The sequence below is a fragment of the Aureobasidium subglaciale genome (genome assembly GCF_000721755.1).
Source record: "Aureobasidium subglaciale EXF-2481 unplaced genomic scaffold scaffold_2, whole genome shotgun sequence".
Lineage (NCBI taxonomy): Eukaryota > Fungi > Ascomycota > Dothideomycetes > Dothideales > Saccotheciaceae > Aureobasidium > Aureobasidium subglaciale.
This window is the reverse complement of record NW_013566993.1, coordinates 745,849-765,370: the sequence shown is the minus strand read 5'-3', so window position 1 is coordinate 765,370 and position 19,522 is coordinate 745,849. Positions and strand designations below refer to the sequence as shown.

Below are 19,522 nucleotides of genomic sequence, written 5' to 3'. Positions count from 1 at the left end.
AAGACATGTCAGGGTGGTGGATTATCTTGACCATTACTTCTACGACATCGTCTTCATCAGACCAAAAGTAGGCTCCGTGTGTCATTGAATTGGAATGGTCGGGTCATGTACACAGTCAGACTCGTCTATTTCAACAGAAGCACAATTGCAGCAGGAGCGTCTGTCTTGCTTGCTCCTTCTCCCGCCTCCCAATCACATCCTACAGAAGTCGAAATCATTGTGCACACAATCAGGCGTAACTCTGATTTGGTCGGAATCGCGATATTCGAGCAACATCATGTCCACCATCACCACTCCTCGTCCTGATCGTCATCAAACCCTTGCATACGACATGTCTCAACCACAGATGGAACTCGCTCAATTGCTAGTAAGCCCGAGACACAGAAGGATATGACTCAAACACTCTCCACGACCTGAGACTCTGATACGATTTTATAGCCGGTTGATATGTAAACTTACTCAAAAGCACAAATCCAGAGCACTCAACCATCAAAACAACTAGCTCATGCACTTGATTCGAGGTATATAGAACACCACACAATATATAAGATGCTGCGAAATCTACCAGTTATCCGTCCTTCCTACATCTCATCACACAAGCAATCATGAGATTCTCCTCTTCTCTCCCAATCGCCCTCCTGGCTCTGTCGACCAGCACAGTTCTCTCTCAACCTACTCGCACCTCTGCTTCTGCCCTCCTAGATCCCGAAGAGTACGTATCCCCTCCTCTGCCCTGTCTCCAAGCGCCCTCACAACTAACAAAATCCACCCACAGAACCTTCAAAAACGACCCCAAAAACTTCGTCTCTGACCAAGCCCTTCAAGCCTTCCAAGAGCTAACCGAGCGCTTATGCGGCAAAGACGAAGCATGCGAAGACGAGCTATGGAGCAATTACGACGCCGTCTGCAAGTTTGGAGAGGACAGAGATGAAACCACGAATGCTTGTATCAAGCAAGTCACTGCTGAACAAGCCGAGCTCGCAAGACACGGCAAGGGTGTAAAGCAGACCGAAACGCCACATGAAATGAGGGAAGAGAAGAAGGACAGCAAGGAAAAGAGAACCATGACTGCTAGATTTATATAATTCTGTGTTGTTGCAGCTCGTCGTTGGCCTGCTCTAATCATCGAAACATGACAACCCAATACACGCGGAGGTCTTATTTTATTCTAGTGACCAGGCTTTTGTAAGATGTTCTTCATCAAGGGCATTGACCGCACAAATTTCCATCTTGTCCTATAGTTCGCGTCTATACTAGATGTCACAAACGCTGCACCACGTCAATGATAGAACATCATCACCATCACGGTCTACTGAAAAGAAGTACTAACACGTACATCAAACCCGAGGCACACGCATCTCCAGCTTTCGACAACCGTGAACTTATATACGCTGCTGCTGGACGACCGTGAACGCACGCACAGCAACAAGCGCTGGCCGAGCGTCGACAAGAGACATTTCTTCGTCATCGACCCGGTTACGCTCTCGATCTCGAGAAAAACGGTACATAGACATATTCTTACGCTTAGCCGTGACTCTGGCCCAGATAGGCCAGAACTCCTGCTCGTGGTTGGAGAAAGGGAAGGAATGGACAAAGAAAGTTTTTTTGGTGGTGTTTGAACAAAGATTGGATCAGCATAGTGGATGAGTTTCTCTTCGTCGAACACTGACAAGTAAAGAGTTGTGACAAGGTAGGGAAACGGCAGTGATACATCTGTAAAAGCACAAAACATGAAAACACTAGAAAAGCAGTCATTGAAAGAACTAAAAAATCTTTGCAATTCGAATCTTTGTTTTTGCTAGCTTACAGCTATGTGTTTGATTTTTTTACTGGTTCTTCAAATAGACTTCGTACACTCGTGCAAGACACCATCAGCTCTGGCCTTACAGACCAAGCTTCTCAAGGTACTTGGTGGCAAGTTCGACAGCCTGGTCAACGTTCTCGGGCTGTGTACCCTGTCCAAGGGAAGTGGCACCCTTACCACCAGCCTTTCCACCGAGCACGCCAGCGACCTCGTTGGCCCAGGCAGGAGCATCGGCGCCCTTCTCCTTGGCCTCTGCGGAGACGTGGCAGCCGTGAACAACCTTACCCTCGGTCTCATCGGCGGCGATGATGTAGATGGTCTTGTCCTTTTGCTTGGAGCTGATGGTCTTGATGGCCTCGCTGATGGCCTTGGAATTGGCCGAGATAGGGACACGAACGACCAAGCGCTTTGAGTCGGGGTTCTCGCTGAAGTGCTTGGCGATTGTGTCGGTAACGGCCTTGTTCTCGGCCTTGAGGAATGCCTTTTGCTGATCGAGGTTTGCCTGTAGGGTACATTATTAATATATGCAGGTGTGAGTCAACATTTATCGAAACTCACCTTGGCAACCTTGGCGAAGCGCTCCTTCAGCTGGGACTTGGTCACAGCAGAGATGGTCAGCTGGTTAAGCTGGACCTGCAACTGCTTGGCCTTCTGCTCCTTCTGAGGACCGTATGACATCTTCTCCAACAGAGCGAGCTCGTCCGAGAACTCCTGTGCGACTCTCTGCACTTCGTAGGCAGCCTGGCCAGTCACGGCGATGATACGGCGAATGCCCTTGGCGATACCACCCTCCTCAAGAACGATCAACTCCTTGATCTCACCAGTCTTATCGACGTGGGTACCGCCGCAGAACTCGACACTGACGTTCTCCCACTGAGGGTTGTGGACGTCCTCAAGGAGTTGCTCAACGGGCACACCAACACTGACGACGCGAACAGGGTCAGGGTAGGTCTCACCGAAGACAGCACGAACACCCTTGATGTTTCTGGCGGTAGAAAGTGGCACCTCAAGTGAGTAGACGGGGCTGTTCTGACGGATGTATGAAGTGCTCTTGGTCTCGACCTCCTGGAGCTCCTTGTCCGACAATGCAGCCTTGTGGCTGAAATCGAAACGGAGCTTCTCGGGAGCAACCAATGAACCCTTTTGGTTGATGTCGTCACCGAGAACAGCGCGTAGAGCGAAGTTGAGAATGTGAGTACCAGTGTGGTTGTTACGGATGGGGTGTCTGCGGAGTTCATAGTACTCAGAGATGACGGAGTCGCCAGTCTTGAGAGTGCCGTAAGTCATGTAGCCGGTATGAAGGATGTAACCACCGTAGCTCTGAACGTTCTGAACCTCTAACTCGGCCTCGCCATCAATCAGGATCTTGCCAGTATCATTCTCCTGACCACCCTGCTCAGCGTAGAAGTTGGTCTTGTCAAGGATGACACCGAACTGCTCACCCTCAGGAACATCGGAGGTGCTCGACAAGAATTCTCTGTTGTAGTAGATAGCCTTGATTTGAGCATTGATGTTGCCGCGACCGAATTTGGGCTCGTCATCGGTCTTGGTGACTTCAGTCATGGAGTCCAGCTTGCCGAGATCATGAACATCAAGCTTGACCAGATCGGCACCAGCCTTCTTCTCGCCCTTGCTGGCCTCCTTGGCCTTGGCCTGAGCGGCGTTGACCTCCTCCTCGTTGATGGTGAGACCGCGCTCCTCGGCCATAAGTTGAGTAAGATCGACAGGGAAACCGTAGGTGTCGTACAAACGCCAGACATCCGATCCAGAAAGCGACTTGGTGTTGTTATCCTTGCACTGCTGAGCGTACTTCTCGAACATGGCCTCACCACGATCAAGTGTCTTAGCGAACGAGAGTTCCTCCTCATCCAGGATCTCCTTGACGTCCTGCTCCTTCTTCTTGATCTCAGGGAACATGTCACCCATCTGAGCAACAAGAGTAGGAACAATCTTCGAGAAGAAGCTGCCAATGTCGGTGTTCAAGTACTTACGAGCGTAGCGGGAACCTCTACGCAAGACTCTACGGACGACGTAGCCACGTCCCATGCTGCTAGGGATGGCTCCGTCAGTGATGGCGAAGGTGAGTAATCTCACGTGGTCAGCACAAACGCGATAGGCAGTATCGATACCGTCGACATCCTCGCTTCCAAATTTGCCCTCGTACTTTCGGACGCCAGTGATCTCCTGAATACGGTCAAACAGGGGTGTGAAGACATCGGTGTCATCTGTAGAAAGTCAGTACTACCTCCGCGATATAGCGTCGGCAACTCACAGTTGCTAGGGACGTCTGCAAGGATACTCGAAAGACGTTCGAATCCCATTCCGGTGTCTACATGGGCTGCGGGCAGAGGACGTAGAGACTTGTCGGCTTCACGGTTGTATTGGATGAAGACGTTGTTCCAGATTTCCAAGACGTTAGGATCATCCATGTTGACGAGGTGTGCAGCGTTGCGTCCACCAATTCTGTCGTAGTGAATCTCACTGCAAGGACCGCAAGGGCCTTGGTCGCCCATCTCCCAGAAGTTGTCTGCCATGTTACCGGGAAGAATGTGGTCCTCGGGAACACCGACAGATTTCCAGAGCTCCTTGGCTTCAAGATCGGGCTCGAGACCACCAGCCTTGTCACCCTCAAAGTAGGTGACGTACATTCTGTCGGGGCTGAGACCGTACTCCTTGGTGAGAAGTTCCCATGACCAAGCAATAGCTTCCTTCTTGAAGTAGTCGCCGAAACTCCAGTTACCCAGCATCTCGAAGAAAGTCTGCGATAGCTTGTCAATTATGTTTGCTGGGCCATTGATCAATTGTACTCACGTGGTGGTAGGAGTCCTTGCCGACATCGTCCAAGTCCTAATCGCATTAGACAAAAACCATCAGAAAAGTGCTGGAGTGAAGTTACATTGTGCTTTCCACCAGCGCGAATACACTATCGAGTCTTGTTAGCATGCTGTCGGCGCTTTCTATAAAAAGTCTTGGCTTACCTTTTGAGAATTTGTGGCGCGCTTGAGCGAGGCGAAATCGGATGATGGGTCAACAGTTCCAAGGAAGATAGACTTGTACTGGTTCATGCCAGCATTGGCGAAGAGAAGAGTCGGGTCCGAGTGAGGGACGACGGATGAGGAAGGCACTATCAAGCTATGAGCTATGCGCTGCGGCGAAACAAAGACCCCCAAAGCGGCATACCAAACGTGTGGCCTCTCTTCTTGACGAAATAATCAATAAAAGTGCTTCGCACCTTGGCGGCAGGCCATTGCTGGTCGGCGGTTGTGGAAGCCATGTTTGGTGCGCGTGTTGTGGTGTGGATTGCGCGAAAGGGGATGTTGTATGGCAGATGCGAGAATGTTCTCTGGGCCAGCTGAGGTGGATTTTGAACGTGAGTCAACCCACGTCGGCAACTGTTGAACAAGCTCGTGATCATCCACGCTTTCCTTCACTTGAAACCGCGCGCTTCTTCACTTGATCTAGAGTCAACTTCGAATCACTTGCTCGACTATCGCACGTCTAGACAAACTACTGGCGTGGTCGGTGGTGATGCGGGATGAACACGACCAGCGCGGAGGTCATGGACCGAGACCGAGACATTGCCATTGCGACTGCGACAGCTCCACCTTCAGCTACCAGTCCACTCCGAGGTGTCAAGCGCACAGCAGACGACTCGTTCGATGATGACCACCGCTTTGCGAAACGCTTCAATTTGCTCAATCTAGGTATATCCTCCCGCATCGTTCCTTCCCATCAACAATGCGCTGACACCTGCCTCCTCCGTCCAGCCAATGGCCATGACAAGCTCTACATCCCTGTCACGTCCAGGCCGCAACTCCAAAGTAGCCTGCCTCGACCTCCCGAAGACGAGCACATGCAGCTAGATGACACAAAACACCGCGTATATATCCACAATCTCGATGACGAGCTCGCCGACATCGAGTCAGACGAGGAGAAACTCATCTTCCTCCCAGATATTGAGAAGAAGCTCAATGCTATACCCAAGCATATTTTAATGGGAGAGAAAAAAGACACACATCAAGAACTCGTTCTCTACAGTCTCCCGCCCTCACTGTCTGTGCCTATCGAGCAGGACAACGTGCGGAAAGCTATACTCGAAGCTCGCCAACGTGCAAAAGAGAAGGCTATAAATACAGTCGCATTGTCATCTGGCACAGCTGACGGGACGCCGCCAGAAGAGCAGATCGAAACTGCTCACGGCTACGACTCTCCAGACTATGGCCTGGATGAAGACACAAATGACATGGACGAGGATGGCGATGCGATGGATCTTTCGTAGGTGATGATTTTCGTTTTTGGAATCTTGCCAGCCCAGCCAGCTCTCTACCTAAGTTCTATATACTGGGCCTTATTCTCCTCCAGGCCACCACCAGATACAAAAGTTGTTCAAAAACATTAATCTAAATTTGGTATATCCTCCCATTCCTTTCCTTTCTTTCATAAAATCTTCTAGATTCGTGCTCGACCCCAGTGTCTCGGGAGCCAGCGCCTGCTAGGGCTTGGTTGTGCTTCGATACGTATCGTTTGTGATGCCGCTACCGACTCTTCCCCTCTGAGCATCAAGCTTTCGGGTAGAGCGGTGCGTCTCGCCTTTTGGAAGTTGACGGTACTTGTGATGGTCGTCCATTGCGTCGTGTAGACGTCTGGTAAGACCGTGATTTGCTGAGTCGTCCATTGTGTGATGGTCGTGTCTGCAGGCTCGAAAGCCGCGTCGTTGGTGGCTGTTACTACCGCTGCTCGTTCGATGCTCGTCGTGATGGTCACCCACTGCGTTGTTGTTGCGTCGGCCGACACTGCTTGGACGATTGTCGTGAGCACAGTGGTCTCGGCAATCGGTTGGGCGGTGGTCGTCGTCTCGACATTGACAGCTGGTGTCGTCGCGCTATTCTCGACTGCTGTGGGCTGTTGAGTGGCACTCGACTGTGGGAATCCGGTCGGAGACACCACTTGTCGGAGTGTCGTTGTGATTGTGGTCCACTCAGTAGAGGTGGCGTCTGCGGCTACGGCCAAGACTAACGTCGTCAATACATCTGTCATTGAAGGCAATGGCTGCGTCGAGCTTGTCTCGGCAGCCGTTGCTGCAGTCGATGCAGGTGCGGGAGATGTATTGGCACTCGATTTACTGGCGCTCGAACCTGCAGCCGATGAGGCTTGTGCAGTCGACGAAGCTCGGGTGATTGATGCAGCTTGAGCAGTCGATGAGACTTGACCAAGTGAAGAACTCAGAGCAGTCGACGAGGCTCTGTTGCTTGACGATAGGCCAGAGGTCAGTGATACGGTCTGGCTGCTCAACGATGTCTGAGCAGCGGACGACAGATTTCCACTTGACATGCTGTCAGTAATTGAGGAGCTTAGGCTTGAAGACGAGAAGTCTGTAGCGGATGTGCTTCCACTTGACGAGGTCGTGGCGGTGGACGAGACTTGGTCAGTCGGTGAGCTCTCGGCGATTGACGAGCTCTCAGGGATCAACGAGGTTTCGGCGGTCGATGACGTGGTTTCGAACGATGAGGTCTGCGTTGACGATGTCTCTGTAGTCGTCGTATCGACAACAGATGACACAGTCGAGGTAGTCTCGGCAGGCACGGTTTCCGTTGATACGGTGCTAGCACTACTAATGAATGTCTCAGTTTGTGTTGGGGTATTATTATTGCAAAATGCGGGCAGTGCAACCTTTCCAGAAGATTTTGCAGTCTGCTCGAAGACTTGCAGAGAGTTGATGGTCCAATAAGCATTCGAGAATGCCGAAGGGTTATTGGCGACGTAGTCGGTGCAGGAGCCGCTTAGAGCAGAACATGTAGAGTCACTGCTCCAAACGCTACCAGCCCAGTCACCGCAAAAGGTAACATCAAAAACAATCTGATTGTCTGAGAAAAATTCAGGGATGTCACAGCATCCTGTGAATTGAGAGAGTGGCGTTCCCCAAGTTGAATCTGGGGAGGGATTTCCGTTTCGGATGTTGGCAGGGATGGTGCCACGCTGGAAGAACCAGATGCTGATCGCTTCGTCGGTCCATTCCATGGCGTAGACACCACCTCCTACGTTGTTAAAGCCATCACCATAGGTGTTGTACTGAGAGGTGGAGATCTGACAACCCAGGTTGTTGGTTTGGTCCGCCGCGTTGACGTAACAGTCATCGGAGTATAGACTTCCAGTGAAATTGCCATTGTCGTAGATGGAACAGCCGTCTGCGGTGTGCAATGTCATTGCGTTGTGGTTCTGCGTGTTTACACCTTCAATAATGTCGATCTCGCCACCGTTAGGCCAACTAGGTCCGACCATCCAGTAGGCTGGCCATGATCCACAGGAGTTGCCAGGCATGTGGTCAAGGTCGAGGATGACCAGACTTCCAGAATTGTAAGAATTCTTGCTAGTCAACCGTATACTGGGACGACCATTGGGTTGAACATTGGTATGGTCGACTCCAACATAGATCTTGCCATTATCGTTACGAATAAGACCGGTGTTCCATGCTGTGCCTTGGTCAATATACTGGACGAAGCCATGTGTAGGATCTGGTGCTGTGAAGAAATCGAACATGTCGAAGAACGACGCAGAGTTGTAGTCATCTTGAAGAACATAGCCAGCTATGCTCAAGTTAATGACTGAGAACAGGGAAAACAAAAAAAGAATGAGTGGCATGTTTGCGATTGAGTAGGTGCAATAGTAAAAGAATGATTGCGCACAAAAGAAAGAAGAGCTGAACAGGGAAATGCGAGAACACATATATAGAGCTGAGTACATACGAGAAGGTGCCGCCTCATCGATGCCATAGTCAGATAGGCTGACCCCTTTGGGAGAAAGATAGAATGTTTATTGCGGCCGTTCAAACGGCTTCAACGCAGACCGGGCGTGGCCCTGATAAATACCATGGTGGTGACCTACTTGGCGGTCTGGTCAAGAGCTACGCATCGTAATGCTCAAACGGTTTTAGCATGTACTCGTCTTCCCAGCTCATTCTCAGCTCAGCGCTGCTGATTATGTCGCAGTTCGGAAATTGTGGTTTTCAAGAACAAGGCGTCACAACAGGCTGAAAGTGATCTCTAGCAGAAATGGCATTCTACAAGCATAGGGTGAGTAGCGGAAAGAAAAGTCCTAGCATCTCGGTAAGAATGCTTGATCATGTCGTGGTTTGCTCGTGGTAGAGCGCCGAAAAAAAGCGCTCAGGGTGTGGATTGGATTGTCGTTGAGCAAATCCGCACATCCCCACCACACTTGGCAGGCACAATTTCGGTCTTCGACCAGTCGATCAAGCTGATGTCTCGGCCAGGGGTGAAGTCCGCCTCCTGCCTCGTATACCAAGTCTGCACGGCATGCTATTTTCAAGATCACTCGATGATGACAAGGCGATCAGTAGGACTTGTCACTGAGCATTGCCTGGGTTACGGGTAGCCTCATAGCACGTCATGGGACATTTCTTAAACATTCCCTATCTGACTTTATCACATCTCGTCGGCTGCCGCAGGTTTTTGCTCGTCACAATCGATTTGCAAAGGCTATCCAAAGACATGGATCGTCGGCACTGCGTACGCTCAGATGCTTGTGGATCATGGACGGTAAGGGGTTGTCCTCCCGACATGGGTTGTGAATGAGCACGAGAGAGAAAAAAGCCGTTTGGGGATTGCTTGCCGCAAGTCCAAACGGTCTCATGGAAATGGTTTCCATGTCAGCCGCCAGTTGCTGCGCTAACGGGGATAAAAGAAGCGAACGACGACAGGTTTCCTAGAGGACTGCTCTTTTTGCACTGCCTGAATGTCTCGGTTTTGAGCCGCCAAAGGGTCTGGGGGTCGTGGTTGTCTGCGCGACTATCCATAAGGTCATGATAGTTTTTGATACACAGATTTGACCAACGCATGGTTCGTCAGGATGGCGCATGCCTCTTCGTCATCAGTTCGTGCTTCTGCTCACTTCGTCACGTCTCCCTGGCTAACCAAGTCCTTGTCGCCCTGTGCTGTTGTACTCTGAGCTTCTGACTTCTTGGCCTCTTCTTGGGTGAAGAGATCTTGCCAATACGATTCCTTGTAACCATCCATTAGACGTGTAAATTGTGGCCCACTCTTGACCCAGCCTTTGACACCTCCTTCAAGCACCATCGATTGCATCTGCTCATCTCCCGCCGCGTCAATGAACTCCTTGAACCTGCATCGGTCAGTGAGTGGGGCTGGAGATGATATGGCGCAAGCTCCGTACCATGCAGCACAGCGAGGTGCTCTGCCATTTGACGAGCCACCTGTTATAGAATCGATCAACAACGAAGCTTGTTGAATTGTTATGGTCTGACTTACATGTGAAAACGACCCACTCTACGTCGGCTTTGTATGCCAATTCGTAACTGTCGGGATACCTTAGTAACGCGACCAAGGTGGAGATGGGTCGGACCTACAGCATTCCTCTGTTCCACCAGAAGCCCTGAGCCGGGATATTCAGACTACCACGAAGGCAGCCACCCTCAAAATCCATCCTTCTGAGGTCGATCAGCAGTATGCTCGCTACACCCCGTAACGAGAGCATCTGCATCACTCTGTTCCGCGGCATGATGGCCGCTTTGGTCTTTGGCTCGGGAAAGTCCTCGTACCATGCCTTTGGCTTGCTTTGTTCGATAGTCATGCTGATTCAGTGATATGAGGAGTGTTGTATCAATGTGCAAAGATTGAAAGGCTCCACTCGAGTTTTGAATTTGAACGCAGGCATCATAGAAAGCTACGGTTGAAACAGCACGAAGCCGAAGTCCGAGACGACATCCGAAGCTCCAGCTATTTCAAAGCACAATAAATTACACGAATAGCAGCAATGTATATTGATACATCGTCCGATGGAGGCTATCAATGAGGAACCGGTTCTGAAAACAACTGTGCTTTTTAACAGCTCCTTCTTATTGTATCAGCATAGAGGCCACCAGGAATGACGAGATTTTGTTAAGAGGTCGTGAGTAATGTTCAAAATTGAGCCTACATGGGCATGATTAAAAGCGCTTAACTGGGGATATCTCTGACTTTTCGTAAAATGAAACAAACAGACATGATGCATCTATTGCAATGACTCAACAACCAGAGCACTGGCACCACCGCCACCGTTGCAAATACCGACGGCACCGATCTTGCCCTTTGTCTCTCTGAGGACTCCAAGAAGGGTAACAACGATTCTGGCACCACTGGCACCGAGAGGGTGACCGAGAGCGACGGCACCACCGTGAAGGTTGACCTTGTCCTCGCTGACGCCGAGAAGCTTCATGTTGGCGAGTGCGACAACACTGAAAGCCTCGTTGACCTCGAAAGCGTCAACATCCTCCTGCTTGATACCGGCGTGCTTGAAGGCCTTGGGCATGGCAAGAGCGGGAGCAGTGGTGAACTTGGAGGGCTCGTGAGCAGCCTCACCCCAACCCAGAATCTTAGCAATAGGCTTCAGACCGAGCTCCTTGAGCTTAGCCTCAGAAACGAGAACGACGGCGGCGGCACCGTCGGAGAGAGGAGAAGCGTTGGCAGCAGTGACAGTGCCCTCCTTGGGCTTGAAGGAAGGTCTGAGAGTCTTTGTCTTTGCCTCGTTGAAGTTCTTGGGCTCGTCGTCCTTGTCAACAACGATGTTGGGCTTGCCTCTGCCACCGCTGACCTCAATGGGAGCAATCTCCTCACTGAACCAGCCGCTCTCCTGAGCGTGTTGTGCCTTCTTGTAGGATCTGATGCAGTAATCGTCTTGAGACTCTCTGTTGAAGCCGTGCTCGTCGGCGCAAGCCTCAGCAGCGAGGCCCATGTGTTGGTCCTCGTAGGCATCGGTGAGACCATCCTTCAGGACAGCGTCAACGAGAGACTGGTTGCCGAACTTGGCGCCGGTGCGCATGTTGGGGAGGTAGTGAGGAGCGTTGGACATGGACTCGGTACCACCAGCAACGACGATGTCGGCACCGCCGGTCATGATGGTTTGAGCGCCGAGGATAATGGCCTTGGTGGCAGAAGCGCAGACCTTGTTGACGGTGGTGCAGACGACCGAGTTGGGGATACCAGCACCGAGAGCACACTGGCGGGCAGGGTTCTGACCGAGACCAGCAGAGAGGACGTTACCGAAGATGACCTCCTCGACGGACTCGGGCTGGACGCCAGCTCTCTGAACAGCATGCTTGATGGCGTGAGCACCAAGCTGGGTGGCGCTAAGGCTGGAGAGGGAGCTATACAAAGAAAGGGTTGGTTAGAATTGTTGAGCAATCGTGTATGGCGGGGCTCTCTACTCACCCCAAGAATTGACCGACAGGAGTTCTGACGGCAGAAACGATGTAGACGGGGGTGGAAGGAGCCATATTGAAGATTGATCTGAGAGAGAGAGAGAGAGAGACGTGAATGTAGAGAAGAAGGAAGGAGCAGGACAAGGAGCCTAAAGAAAGGTCGAAGGAGCGATCAAGGAGGGCTCAGGAAATCATGCCATGTTTAATTTCGAGAACAATCTGGGGGGTCCAGCAGCTGTTGGCAACGTGTTTCGCCGCAGGAGTTTGACCGATACGGGTAATATCCGATCATCTAGATATGAAGCCTCGTTGGCAACCGAGAGCGGTGAAGCTCGACGGACGGAAGCTCGACTCACGCCGCACGGTTGGTGACGATCTGGTAGAGACGGAAGTCTCGCGGCGACTGTCGCATTCGAGCTTCAACTTTTGTCGCGTCAATTGTCGCTCAACCACACCACATCTGCTGCTATGGACGACCTCTACGATGAGTGCGCTCAATGTCCTCTCTTCCTGCCTTGATCAATACTGACTCTTTGCGACAGGTTCGGTAACTTTATCGGCGAGCCCGAGGAGTCGGACATCGAACAGGAACAGGATGTCGATGCCAACGATTACCTCTACGACCAGGACGAGCCGGAGGAGGTTGCTGCTGCTCACGACCAGCAGCTGATGGAAGTTGACGGTATGCGCCGCATGTGAGGAGGTCTGATGGGAGAGACTAATTCTGGCGCAGATGAAGGACCCTCGAATGCCGTCGTTCTCCACGAGGACAAGCAATACTACCCTACGGCGCAACAAGTCTACGGTCAGGATGTCGAGACTCTGGTCCAAGAGGAGGATACACAGGCCTTGTCACAACCCATCATTGCTCCCATTGTACAGAAGAAGTTCACCGTGGAAGAGGCCGACTTGCCTCCTGTCTTCTTCAGCCGCGATTTCATGACCGACTTGATGAATTTCCCTACTCAGATCCGTAACGTCGCTCTCGCAGGCCATCTTCACCATGGTAAGACAGCCTTCATGGACATGCTCGTTATGCAAACACACGACATTCAAGAGAAGCTGGACAAGCGAAAGGGACGCGATCGCGATGAGCAGCTGAGATACACCGACACACATCTTCTGGAACGCGAAAGAGGCGTCTCTATCAAGACTGGTCCCATGAGTCTGGTTCTGCCCGCCACAAAGGGAAAGTCACATCTGATCAACATGCTGGACACTCCTGGTCACGTTAATTTCGCCGACGAGGTTGCTGCTTCATTGCGTCTGATCGATGGTGTCGTCTTGATTGTCGATGTTGTAGAGGGTGTTCAAGTGCAGACTGAGATGGTCATCAAGCACGCTGTTCTCAACCACCTACCGCTGGTTCTTGTCGTCAACAAGATGGACCGCCTGATCCTGGAACTCAAGCTTCCCCCGGCCGATGCCTACTTCAAGCTCAAGCACGTCGTCGAAGAAGTCAATACTGTCATTGAGAACGCCGTTCCTGGTCAAGGCGAGAAATACCGTGTTAGTCCCGAAAAGGGCAACGTTGCATTCGCCTGTAGCATGATGGGCTGGTGCTTCACTCTCCCTTCTTTCGCCCATATGTACGCCGAAACATATGCCGGCAGCGGTCTGGATGTGCCTGAATTCAGCAAGAGATTGTGGGGCGACATTTACTACAACCCTGGAAGTCGCAAGTTCACCCGTCGTGGAACAGAAGCCGCCAGCAAACGCTCTTTCGTCAACTTTGTGCTGGAGCCTATTTACAAGCTTTATTCTCACACCATCAGCGAAAGTCCCGAGGACCTCAAAAAGACTCTGGAGAGCCTAGGCATTCACCTTAAGTCTACACAACTTCGCGCGAATGCAAAGGACCTTTTGAAAATGGCATGCGAGCAATTCTTTGGACCCGCAACTGGCTTTGTGGATATGGTTGTTGACCACGTTCCGTCACCCGTGGAAGGAGCTAAGCAGAAGCTTGAAAACTACTACACTGGCCCTACGGACACCAAGACTGCAGAAAGCATGCTCTCTTGTGACCAGGATGGCCCTCTTATCGTACATGTCACGAAGCTGTTCAACACATCAGATGCAACTGGGTTCAATGCATTTGGTCGTGTGATGAGCGGTACAGCACGCCCTGGTCAGAAGGTTCGCGTGTTAGGTGAGGGTTACACAATCGAGGACGAAGAAGACATGGTAGAAGCCACCATCTCTGATGTCTGGATTGGCGAATCGCGATACAACATACCTACCAGCGGTGTACCTGCTGGTAACTTTGTCCTGCTTGGAGGAGTCGACAACTCGATCGTAAAGACTGCTACCATTGTTGCGCCCAAGCTACCAGAAGACGAGGATGCCTATATCTTCCGTCCTGTACAACATTTCTTCGAATCTGTTTTCAAGGTGGCTGTTGAGCCGATAAACCCTTCTGAGCTTCCGAAGATGCTCGATGGTCTCCGCAAAGTCAACAAATCATACCCTCTCATCACAACCAAGGTGGAAGAGTCAGGAGAGCACGTTGTTCTGGGAACTGGTGAACTCTACATGGACTGCGTTCTGCACGACCTGCGCCGACTGTACGCATCAATGGAGATCAAGGTCTCAGATCCTGTCACACGCTTCTGCGAAACAGTTGTAGAGACGTCAGCTATTAAGTGCTACGCATTAACACCGAACAAGAAGAACAAGCTCACAATGGTCGCCGAACCTCTTGATGAAGGCATCGCTGAAGATATTGAGAGTGGAAAGGTCAACATCAGAGAGCCAGTACGCAAGGTAGGCAAATTCTTCGAAGAGAACTACGGCTATGATTTGCTAGCGTCACGCAATATCTGGGCTTTTGGACCCGACGACATGGGTCCCAACATTCTACAAAACGACACATTACCCTCAGACGTGGATCAAAAACTACTCAAAAGCGTCCGAGACACGATTCGTCAAGGCTTCTCATGGGGTACCCGCGAAGGACCCCTATGTGAAGAACCCATCCGCAACACAAAATTCAAAATCACCGATGTCAGTCTTGCGCCCGAGGCCATTTACCGCGGTGGTGGTCAAATTATTCCTACAGCTCGTCGCGCAGCATACAGCAGTTTCCTAATGGCCAGCCCGCGACTCATGGAGCCGGTGTACAGCTGTTCCATGATCGGCAACGCAGACAGCGTAAGCAGTCTCTACACCGTCCTCGCCAGACGCCGCGGCCACGTCCTCTCCGACGGCCCCATCGCCGGAACTCCTCTCTACAAAGTCTCGGGTCTAATCCCCGTCATCGATTCCTTTGGCTTTGAAACCGACCTTCGCATCCACACACAAGGACAAGCCACTCTATCTCTGGTGTTTGATCGCTGGAGTATTGTGCCTGGAGATCCGTTGGATAAGAGTATTAAGTTAAGACCGCTGGAGCCGGCTTCTGCGCAAGCGACAGCGAGGGACTTTGTGCTCAAGACGAGGAGGAGAAAGGGGTTGGCTGAGGATGTTACGATTAGTAAGTTCTTGGAGCCCGAGCTGTTTAGGAGTTTGAAGGAAAGCGGTATTTTGGATCAACCTGCATAGACGAGGATGAAACAAGGGTCATGAAAAAAAATGCTGTAGATTTAGGGAAATGAACAAGATTCTCATACTCGCGCACGTTACTGAGATTTCGTTGTGTATAAGATTGTATGCTTAATTGATACTTCTCATCTCAACCCCCATCTCCTCCTCACCCAACTCTCCCTTTGGCGTCCTCACAACAGCACCCTTGAACCCCTGACCCAAATCCATAACATCGTCTCCCCCATCCACTTCCATCGGATCCTTACAAAAGATCCCCAACAAAGAATCCACAACATCTCTAACCTTGTCCGCAAATTCCTTCCCAGCTAGATCATGTTTCCCCATCCCAGAGCGAAAAGCAAAACAAGTAGCCTTGTAGACATGATGATAGAGTAATTTGTATTCTTCATCTTTGGCTTCTTCGTGAGGGTCCAAGACTTGAGACTCCGGAGCAGGGGTGGCAGTTGAAGCACGTTTCTTGCGTTTCGAAGATGCTGTAAAGCCCCATACACGAAGACCCGCCAATACGACTTTCGACACCATATCTTTATTCTTCTTTTCCAGTACTTCGTCCTCTGCAGAGACTGTGGTCACAGGGACAGGAGTTGAGCGTGAAAGGCCAGAGACCCTTCGTTCTGGTAATGTAGGTTCACGGCGTAGTGTGGCTATACTGGGACTTCTGCTTTTCGGTCGCGTGAGGATTGGTACAGCTCCTCTGCTTGCTTCTGACTTCAGATGCGGCAGAAATGGTGCAGAGGTCGAAGCAGCGGCAGCAGCTACAGAGGTGCCAGAATGGTGCTTTCGCTCAGCGGCTGCGTTGAAGGTGGAGTTTAGGGCGATTTTACGCTTTTGACGTGCGGTGGGTTCGTCCCACGGGTGGGGGATGAAGCGGGCGTTTGTGGTTGAAGTATCAGAGGCTCCTGGGATGGGGGAGATTGGAGGTGTAATGTCGGAATCGTTGAAAAGGAGGAGGTCTGAGGATAGAGGGATGGCGTAGAGGCCCAGTTGGAGGCTTGCAGAGGAGGCTTCATCGCGTGGTGGTGTGGGAGGATCTTGTTGGACGTCTTTTCTCGCAGCGTAGAAGAGGATTTCTGTGATACGTGGCTGTGCTACGTTGCTGGGATCCGCAACGTGAACAGCTACTAGAATGCCCAGAGGGGATTCCAAGGTAGCACTCTGCCACCATTCCCGGCCTTGATCTTCTGTGTCGCTGCTGCTAAGGAGTAGATTGCTAAACCATGTTTCGGTATCTATATCTGCAGTCCAAACGTCTAGTCGCGGACCGCATATCAACTGCAAAGGTATTTGCGTGGTATCGACATGTGAAAGAAATCGCAAGGTGCAGTCGCTCGGGATCGGAGGCTTTGTCGGAGACGCGCTTATGTGTATATCTATATCAGGATGAGTGTTTGCATATAGTCATTGACTTTCACGCCTACCTCGTATCTCGTTATGATCATCAAGCCGTAAATTCCCGCTCCAGCTATCCATTGTCGTTCTATTAATGTGACTTCCGGGTTTGATCATCAATGTTTTCGGATGACGTGACGGGAAGACGCGTTGACGGCTGCTCTAATCTTTTCCTGAATAGGCAACTACGCCATCTACCACAGTTACGAATGAACAAAGCAGGTAGAAGTACTTTGCAAGTTTGAGATGTCATTTCGGTGATATACAGCATAACGCAAGGGAGTCGGTAGAATGGAAAGAAAGTAGAATAGCAGGACTGTGGGTATGTACGCCTCCCCGCTCCATATGTATATACAAAATTCGACCGATCGAAGAGACTAACGCCAACCATGCAATGCTCTCCATTGTTTTGCCCAAGTAGTATCATTGTCTGATGGGGATCACCCATCGTTCATCTTGATCGTCTTCCAACTCGTCAGAGTCCCATCCGTCTTCCTCGTCACGCACAGCCAACTCGACAAATCGTCTGAATGCTGCTGCGGCTGCTGCGTCGACCTGCTGCTGGTTGGGGACTTGTTGCTGTCGAGCTACGGGTGCTGCTCTCCTGCCGTCCAATGCAGCAACTCTGCCACCTCTCGCACGCCTTCCATCACCACGGCGTGCTGGCTGTTGTACATCTTCGACTGGAGCAGGCTGCACGGCGGCTGGAGCATCATGTGCATCAAGTCTCTCTGCGAGCTCTCGTGCGGCAGCCTCGTCTTCTTGTCTCTGCAGAGCCTCTGCCTCCTCTCTGTCTGCGGCCTCGGCCACTGCCAGAGCCTCTTGCTCCCAACGCCTTGCACCAGCAAAAGCGGCCTCTTGACCCTCATCGCCCTCTTCAAGCTCCCATAGCTTCTGATAACAGTCTGTGCCTGCCTTGTTGAAGTGCTGGTAAGGGTTGTCGGCGTCCAACCAGGCGCCGCACAAATAGCAGAAGTGTGAGGCGCACTGGAAACAGCGCATGTGATTGCAGCCCATGGTCTTCTGGGTAGGACTGCTGCAGGTGGGACATGGTGAAGTATGCGAGCGAATGTAGTCGTAACTAGCCTTCTCTTCGTCAGATAGCTCCAAGGGGTTGCGAGGCCAGCAACGAGCAAACTCGCCGTGCCAACCTGCATAGCAAGTTTTACAGAAGGCGAGGCTACATTTGCTGTTACTACAAATAGCCAGTCGGTCCGAAGGAGAGTGGCCCTTCTTCTCCGCCTCGGCATCGTCCTCATCTTCGCTTGATGACTCGGGGTACAAGGCGAGGTCCTGTGGGATGGGTGGGTATTTTGTGCTGCGAGCCGGGCTCTGACACCAGGAACGCGGGCAGTAGACGGTAGTCTTGTCGGCTTCCAGCTTCTTCTTGCGCTTCATGTCGACATAGCGACGGACCACGTCCTCTTCGATACCCATTTCCAACAGCTCTTTCGGGTGTAGTGTCTTTTCCTTTCTTCTCTTTTTATTGGCGACTTTGCCACATGTAGGATCTAGGCATTGTACTCTGCCAACATCACCCTCAGCGATACAATTGTTATAGAAGTCTCGCAAGCAGGCTTGACAGAAGACATGACGACAGCGACGCATGCGGTAGCAGGACGAGCCCTTCTTGGGCTCGAGGCAGATGCCGCAGTCAAAGGTGCCAGCATCGAATGTGGCCTTCTTGGTGAGAGCATCGTAATCGAGCAAGGCGGGTTTGAGGGCATGGGACAAGTCGAGGCCGGTTGCTTCCAAGTCAAAGGCTTGCTCCGCTTGTTGCTGTAGGAAGTCGATGTACGAGAACAGGATCTGGCAGCGACCGTAATCATCCCAGAGCCTTTCACATTCTGCCTCCAACTCTTTCAACTTGTCGGCAGGAAGCCATTGTGGCGTGGTAGACAAAGAAACGATTGGCGCATGGTCGGTAGGGTAGCCTTCGGGAAGGAAGAGGTTGAGTTGGAGAGGCGGAAGGTATTCGACGTAGTGTACCTCATCGTCGAGGTGGGTGAGGGGTGAATGGTCGAAATGGCCGTTGTCCGAGTCTGGCGGCGATGGCGGTGGCGCCGAGGGAAAGCGCAAAGCGAGCGGACTCGAGGGGTTGACGGGGAGATCTAACGAGGCGACGAAGGGCTGCTTCGGGTCGACGCGCAGTTCGGGGTAGATTGCCGAGATGGTCGACAGCTCTTCTTCCCTCTCGTCCTGTTCATCCATGGCGCCCGAATCAATGTGACTCGTGAGTGGCTGGGTGGCTGGGTGCTACGAAGAAGTCATAAGTGCAAGATAGCCGTTGGAAGGCTATGTACTGGTGCAAGTGATAGTGACTTGTCAAAACGGAAGGACGAGTTGGCCAGAAAAAGGATTATAGGCAAGTGGCGCAATAACGGTAGATGAGCAATGGGAGAGATGGCTCAGATCGTGTCTTGGTTTCGCCTCGGTGACGGTGGGCAGAAACTCACCGCCCGAGACACAGACACCGCCCACGGGCCGAAGCCCTCTTATCACCGGCTTCCCGAAAGCTTCAACGCTGCTGCCCGCTCCCGCAATGTGCATTTCGTCAGAGCTCGGGAGCGTCTGTC

At 51.7% G+C, this 19,522-nt stretch overlaps 9 protein-coding genes across 9 annotated transcripts; 2 read left to right on the top strand and 7 right to left on the bottom strand.

Annotated features, from left to right (window-relative positions):
• Positions 1 to 499: 499 nt before the first annotated feature.
• On the bottom strand, positions 500 to 1,483 carry AUEXF2481DRAFT_387166 (uncharacterized protein). The gene is made up of 2 exons (XM_013492262.1): positions 1,337 to 1,483; positions 500 to 1,269 (listed from the first exon to the last, which is right to left on the bottom strand). The coding sequence occupies exon 2, from the start codon at positions 1,124 to 1,126 to the stop codon at positions 893 to 895; it is 234 nt and encodes a 77-aa protein (XP_013347716.1). The 5' UTR covers positions 1,127 to 1,269; positions 1,337 to 1,483; the 3' UTR covers positions 500 to 892.
• Positions 1,484 to 1,883: 400 nt separating this feature from the next.
• Positions 1,884 to 5,078, bottom strand: AUEXF2481DRAFT_62459 (uncharacterized protein; the record flags this gene model as incomplete). Its single annotated transcript, XM_013492140.1, has 7 exons — positions 1,884 to 2,306; positions 2,363 to 4,029; positions 4,077 to 4,563; positions 4,616 to 4,651; positions 4,701 to 4,727; positions 4,783 to 4,928; positions 4,985 to 5,078. The coding sequence occupies 7 exons, from the start codon at positions 5,076 to 5,078 to the stop codon at positions 1,884 to 1,886; spliced, it is 2,880 nt and encodes a 959-aa protein (XP_013347594.1).
• A 261-nt stretch (positions 5,079 to 5,339) lies between these two features.
• Positions 5,340 to 6,083, top strand: AUEXF2481DRAFT_26207 (uncharacterized protein; the record flags this gene model as incomplete). The annotated part of the gene is made up of 1 exon (XM_013491890.1): positions 5,340 to 6,083. The coding sequence occupies one exon, from the start codon at positions 5,340 to 5,342 to the stop codon at positions 6,081 to 6,083; it is 744 nt and encodes a 247-aa protein (XP_013347344.1).
• An 85-nt stretch (positions 6,084 to 6,168) lies between these two features.
• Positions 6,169 to 8,813, bottom strand: AUEXF2481DRAFT_386401 (uncharacterized protein). The gene has a single exon (XM_013492318.1). The coding sequence runs from the start codon at positions 8,543 to 8,545 to the stop codon at positions 6,254 to 6,256; it is 2,292 nt and encodes a 763-aa protein (XP_013347772.1). The 5' UTR covers positions 8,546 to 8,813; the 3' UTR covers positions 6,169 to 6,253.
• An 892-nt stretch (positions 8,814 to 9,705) lies between these two features.
• AUEXF2481DRAFT_1792 (uncharacterized protein) lies at positions 9,706 to 10,408 on the bottom strand (the record flags this gene model as incomplete). The annotated part of the gene is made up of 4 exons (XM_013491741.1): positions 9,706 to 9,940; positions 9,992 to 10,031; positions 10,087 to 10,133; positions 10,185 to 10,408. The coding sequence occupies 4 exons, from the start codon at positions 10,406 to 10,408 to the stop codon at positions 9,706 to 9,708; spliced, it is 546 nt and encodes a 181-aa protein (XP_013347195.1).
• Positions 10,409 to 10,828: 420 nt separating this feature from the next.
• On the bottom strand, positions 10,829 to 12,089 carry AUEXF2481DRAFT_45917 (uncharacterized protein; the record flags this gene model as incomplete). Its single annotated transcript, XM_013492084.1, has 2 exons — positions 10,829 to 11,960; positions 12,025 to 12,089. The coding sequence occupies 2 exons, from the start codon at positions 12,087 to 12,089 to the stop codon at positions 10,829 to 10,831; spliced, it is 1,197 nt and encodes a 398-aa protein (XP_013347538.1).
• Positions 12,090 to 12,417: 328 nt separating this feature from the next.
• On the top strand, positions 12,418 to 15,717 carry AUEXF2481DRAFT_105086 (uncharacterized protein). Its single transcript, XM_013492261.1, has 3 exons — positions 12,418 to 12,502; positions 12,557 to 12,696; positions 12,748 to 15,717. The coding sequence occupies exons 1-3, from the start codon at positions 12,483 to 12,485 to the stop codon at positions 15,552 to 15,554; spliced, it is 2,967 nt and encodes a 988-aa protein (XP_013347715.1). The 5' UTR covers positions 12,418 to 12,482; the 3' UTR covers positions 15,555 to 15,717.
• On the bottom strand, positions 15,666 to 17,027 carry AUEXF2481DRAFT_26202 (uncharacterized protein; the record flags this gene model as incomplete). Its single annotated transcript, XM_013491889.1, has 2 exons — positions 15,666 to 16,927; positions 16,976 to 17,027. The coding sequence occupies 2 exons, from the start codon at positions 17,025 to 17,027 to the stop codon at positions 15,666 to 15,668; spliced, it is 1,314 nt and encodes a 437-aa protein (XP_013347343.1).
• Positions 17,028 to 17,205: 178 nt separating this feature from the next.
• Positions 17,206 to 19,249, bottom strand: AUEXF2481DRAFT_386409 (uncharacterized protein). Its single transcript, XM_013492260.1, has one exon. The coding sequence runs from the start codon at positions 19,155 to 19,157 to the stop codon at positions 17,370 to 17,372; it is 1,788 nt and encodes a 595-aa protein (XP_013347714.1). The 5' UTR covers positions 19,158 to 19,249; the 3' UTR covers positions 17,206 to 17,369.
• Between the last annotated feature and the right edge of the window lie 273 nt (positions 19,250 to 19,522).

Coding starts and splice junctions, on each gene's coding strand:
- AUEXF2481DRAFT_386409 (XM_013492260.1), bottom strand. CDS start 19,157: ATGGATGAACAGGACGAGAGGGAAGAAGAGCTGTCGACCATCTCGGCA.
- AUEXF2481DRAFT_387166 (XM_013492262.1), bottom strand. CDS start 1,126: ATGATTAGAGCAGGCCAACGACGAGCTGCAACAACACAGAATTATATA.
- AUEXF2481DRAFT_105086 (XM_013492261.1), top strand. CDS start 12,483: ATGGACGACCTCTACGATGA. Junction 12,503..12,556: donor ATGGACGACCTCTACGATGA/GTGCGCTCAATG, acceptor TCTTTGCGACAG/GTTCGGTAACTTTATCGGCG. Junction 12,697..12,747: donor GCAGCTGATGGAAGTTGACG/GTATGCGCCGCA, acceptor ATTCTGGCGCAG/ATGAAGGACCCTCGAATGCC.
- AUEXF2481DRAFT_386401 (XM_013492318.1), bottom strand. CDS start 8,545: ATGTACTCAGCTCTATATATGTGTTCTCGCATTTCCCTGTTCAGCTCT.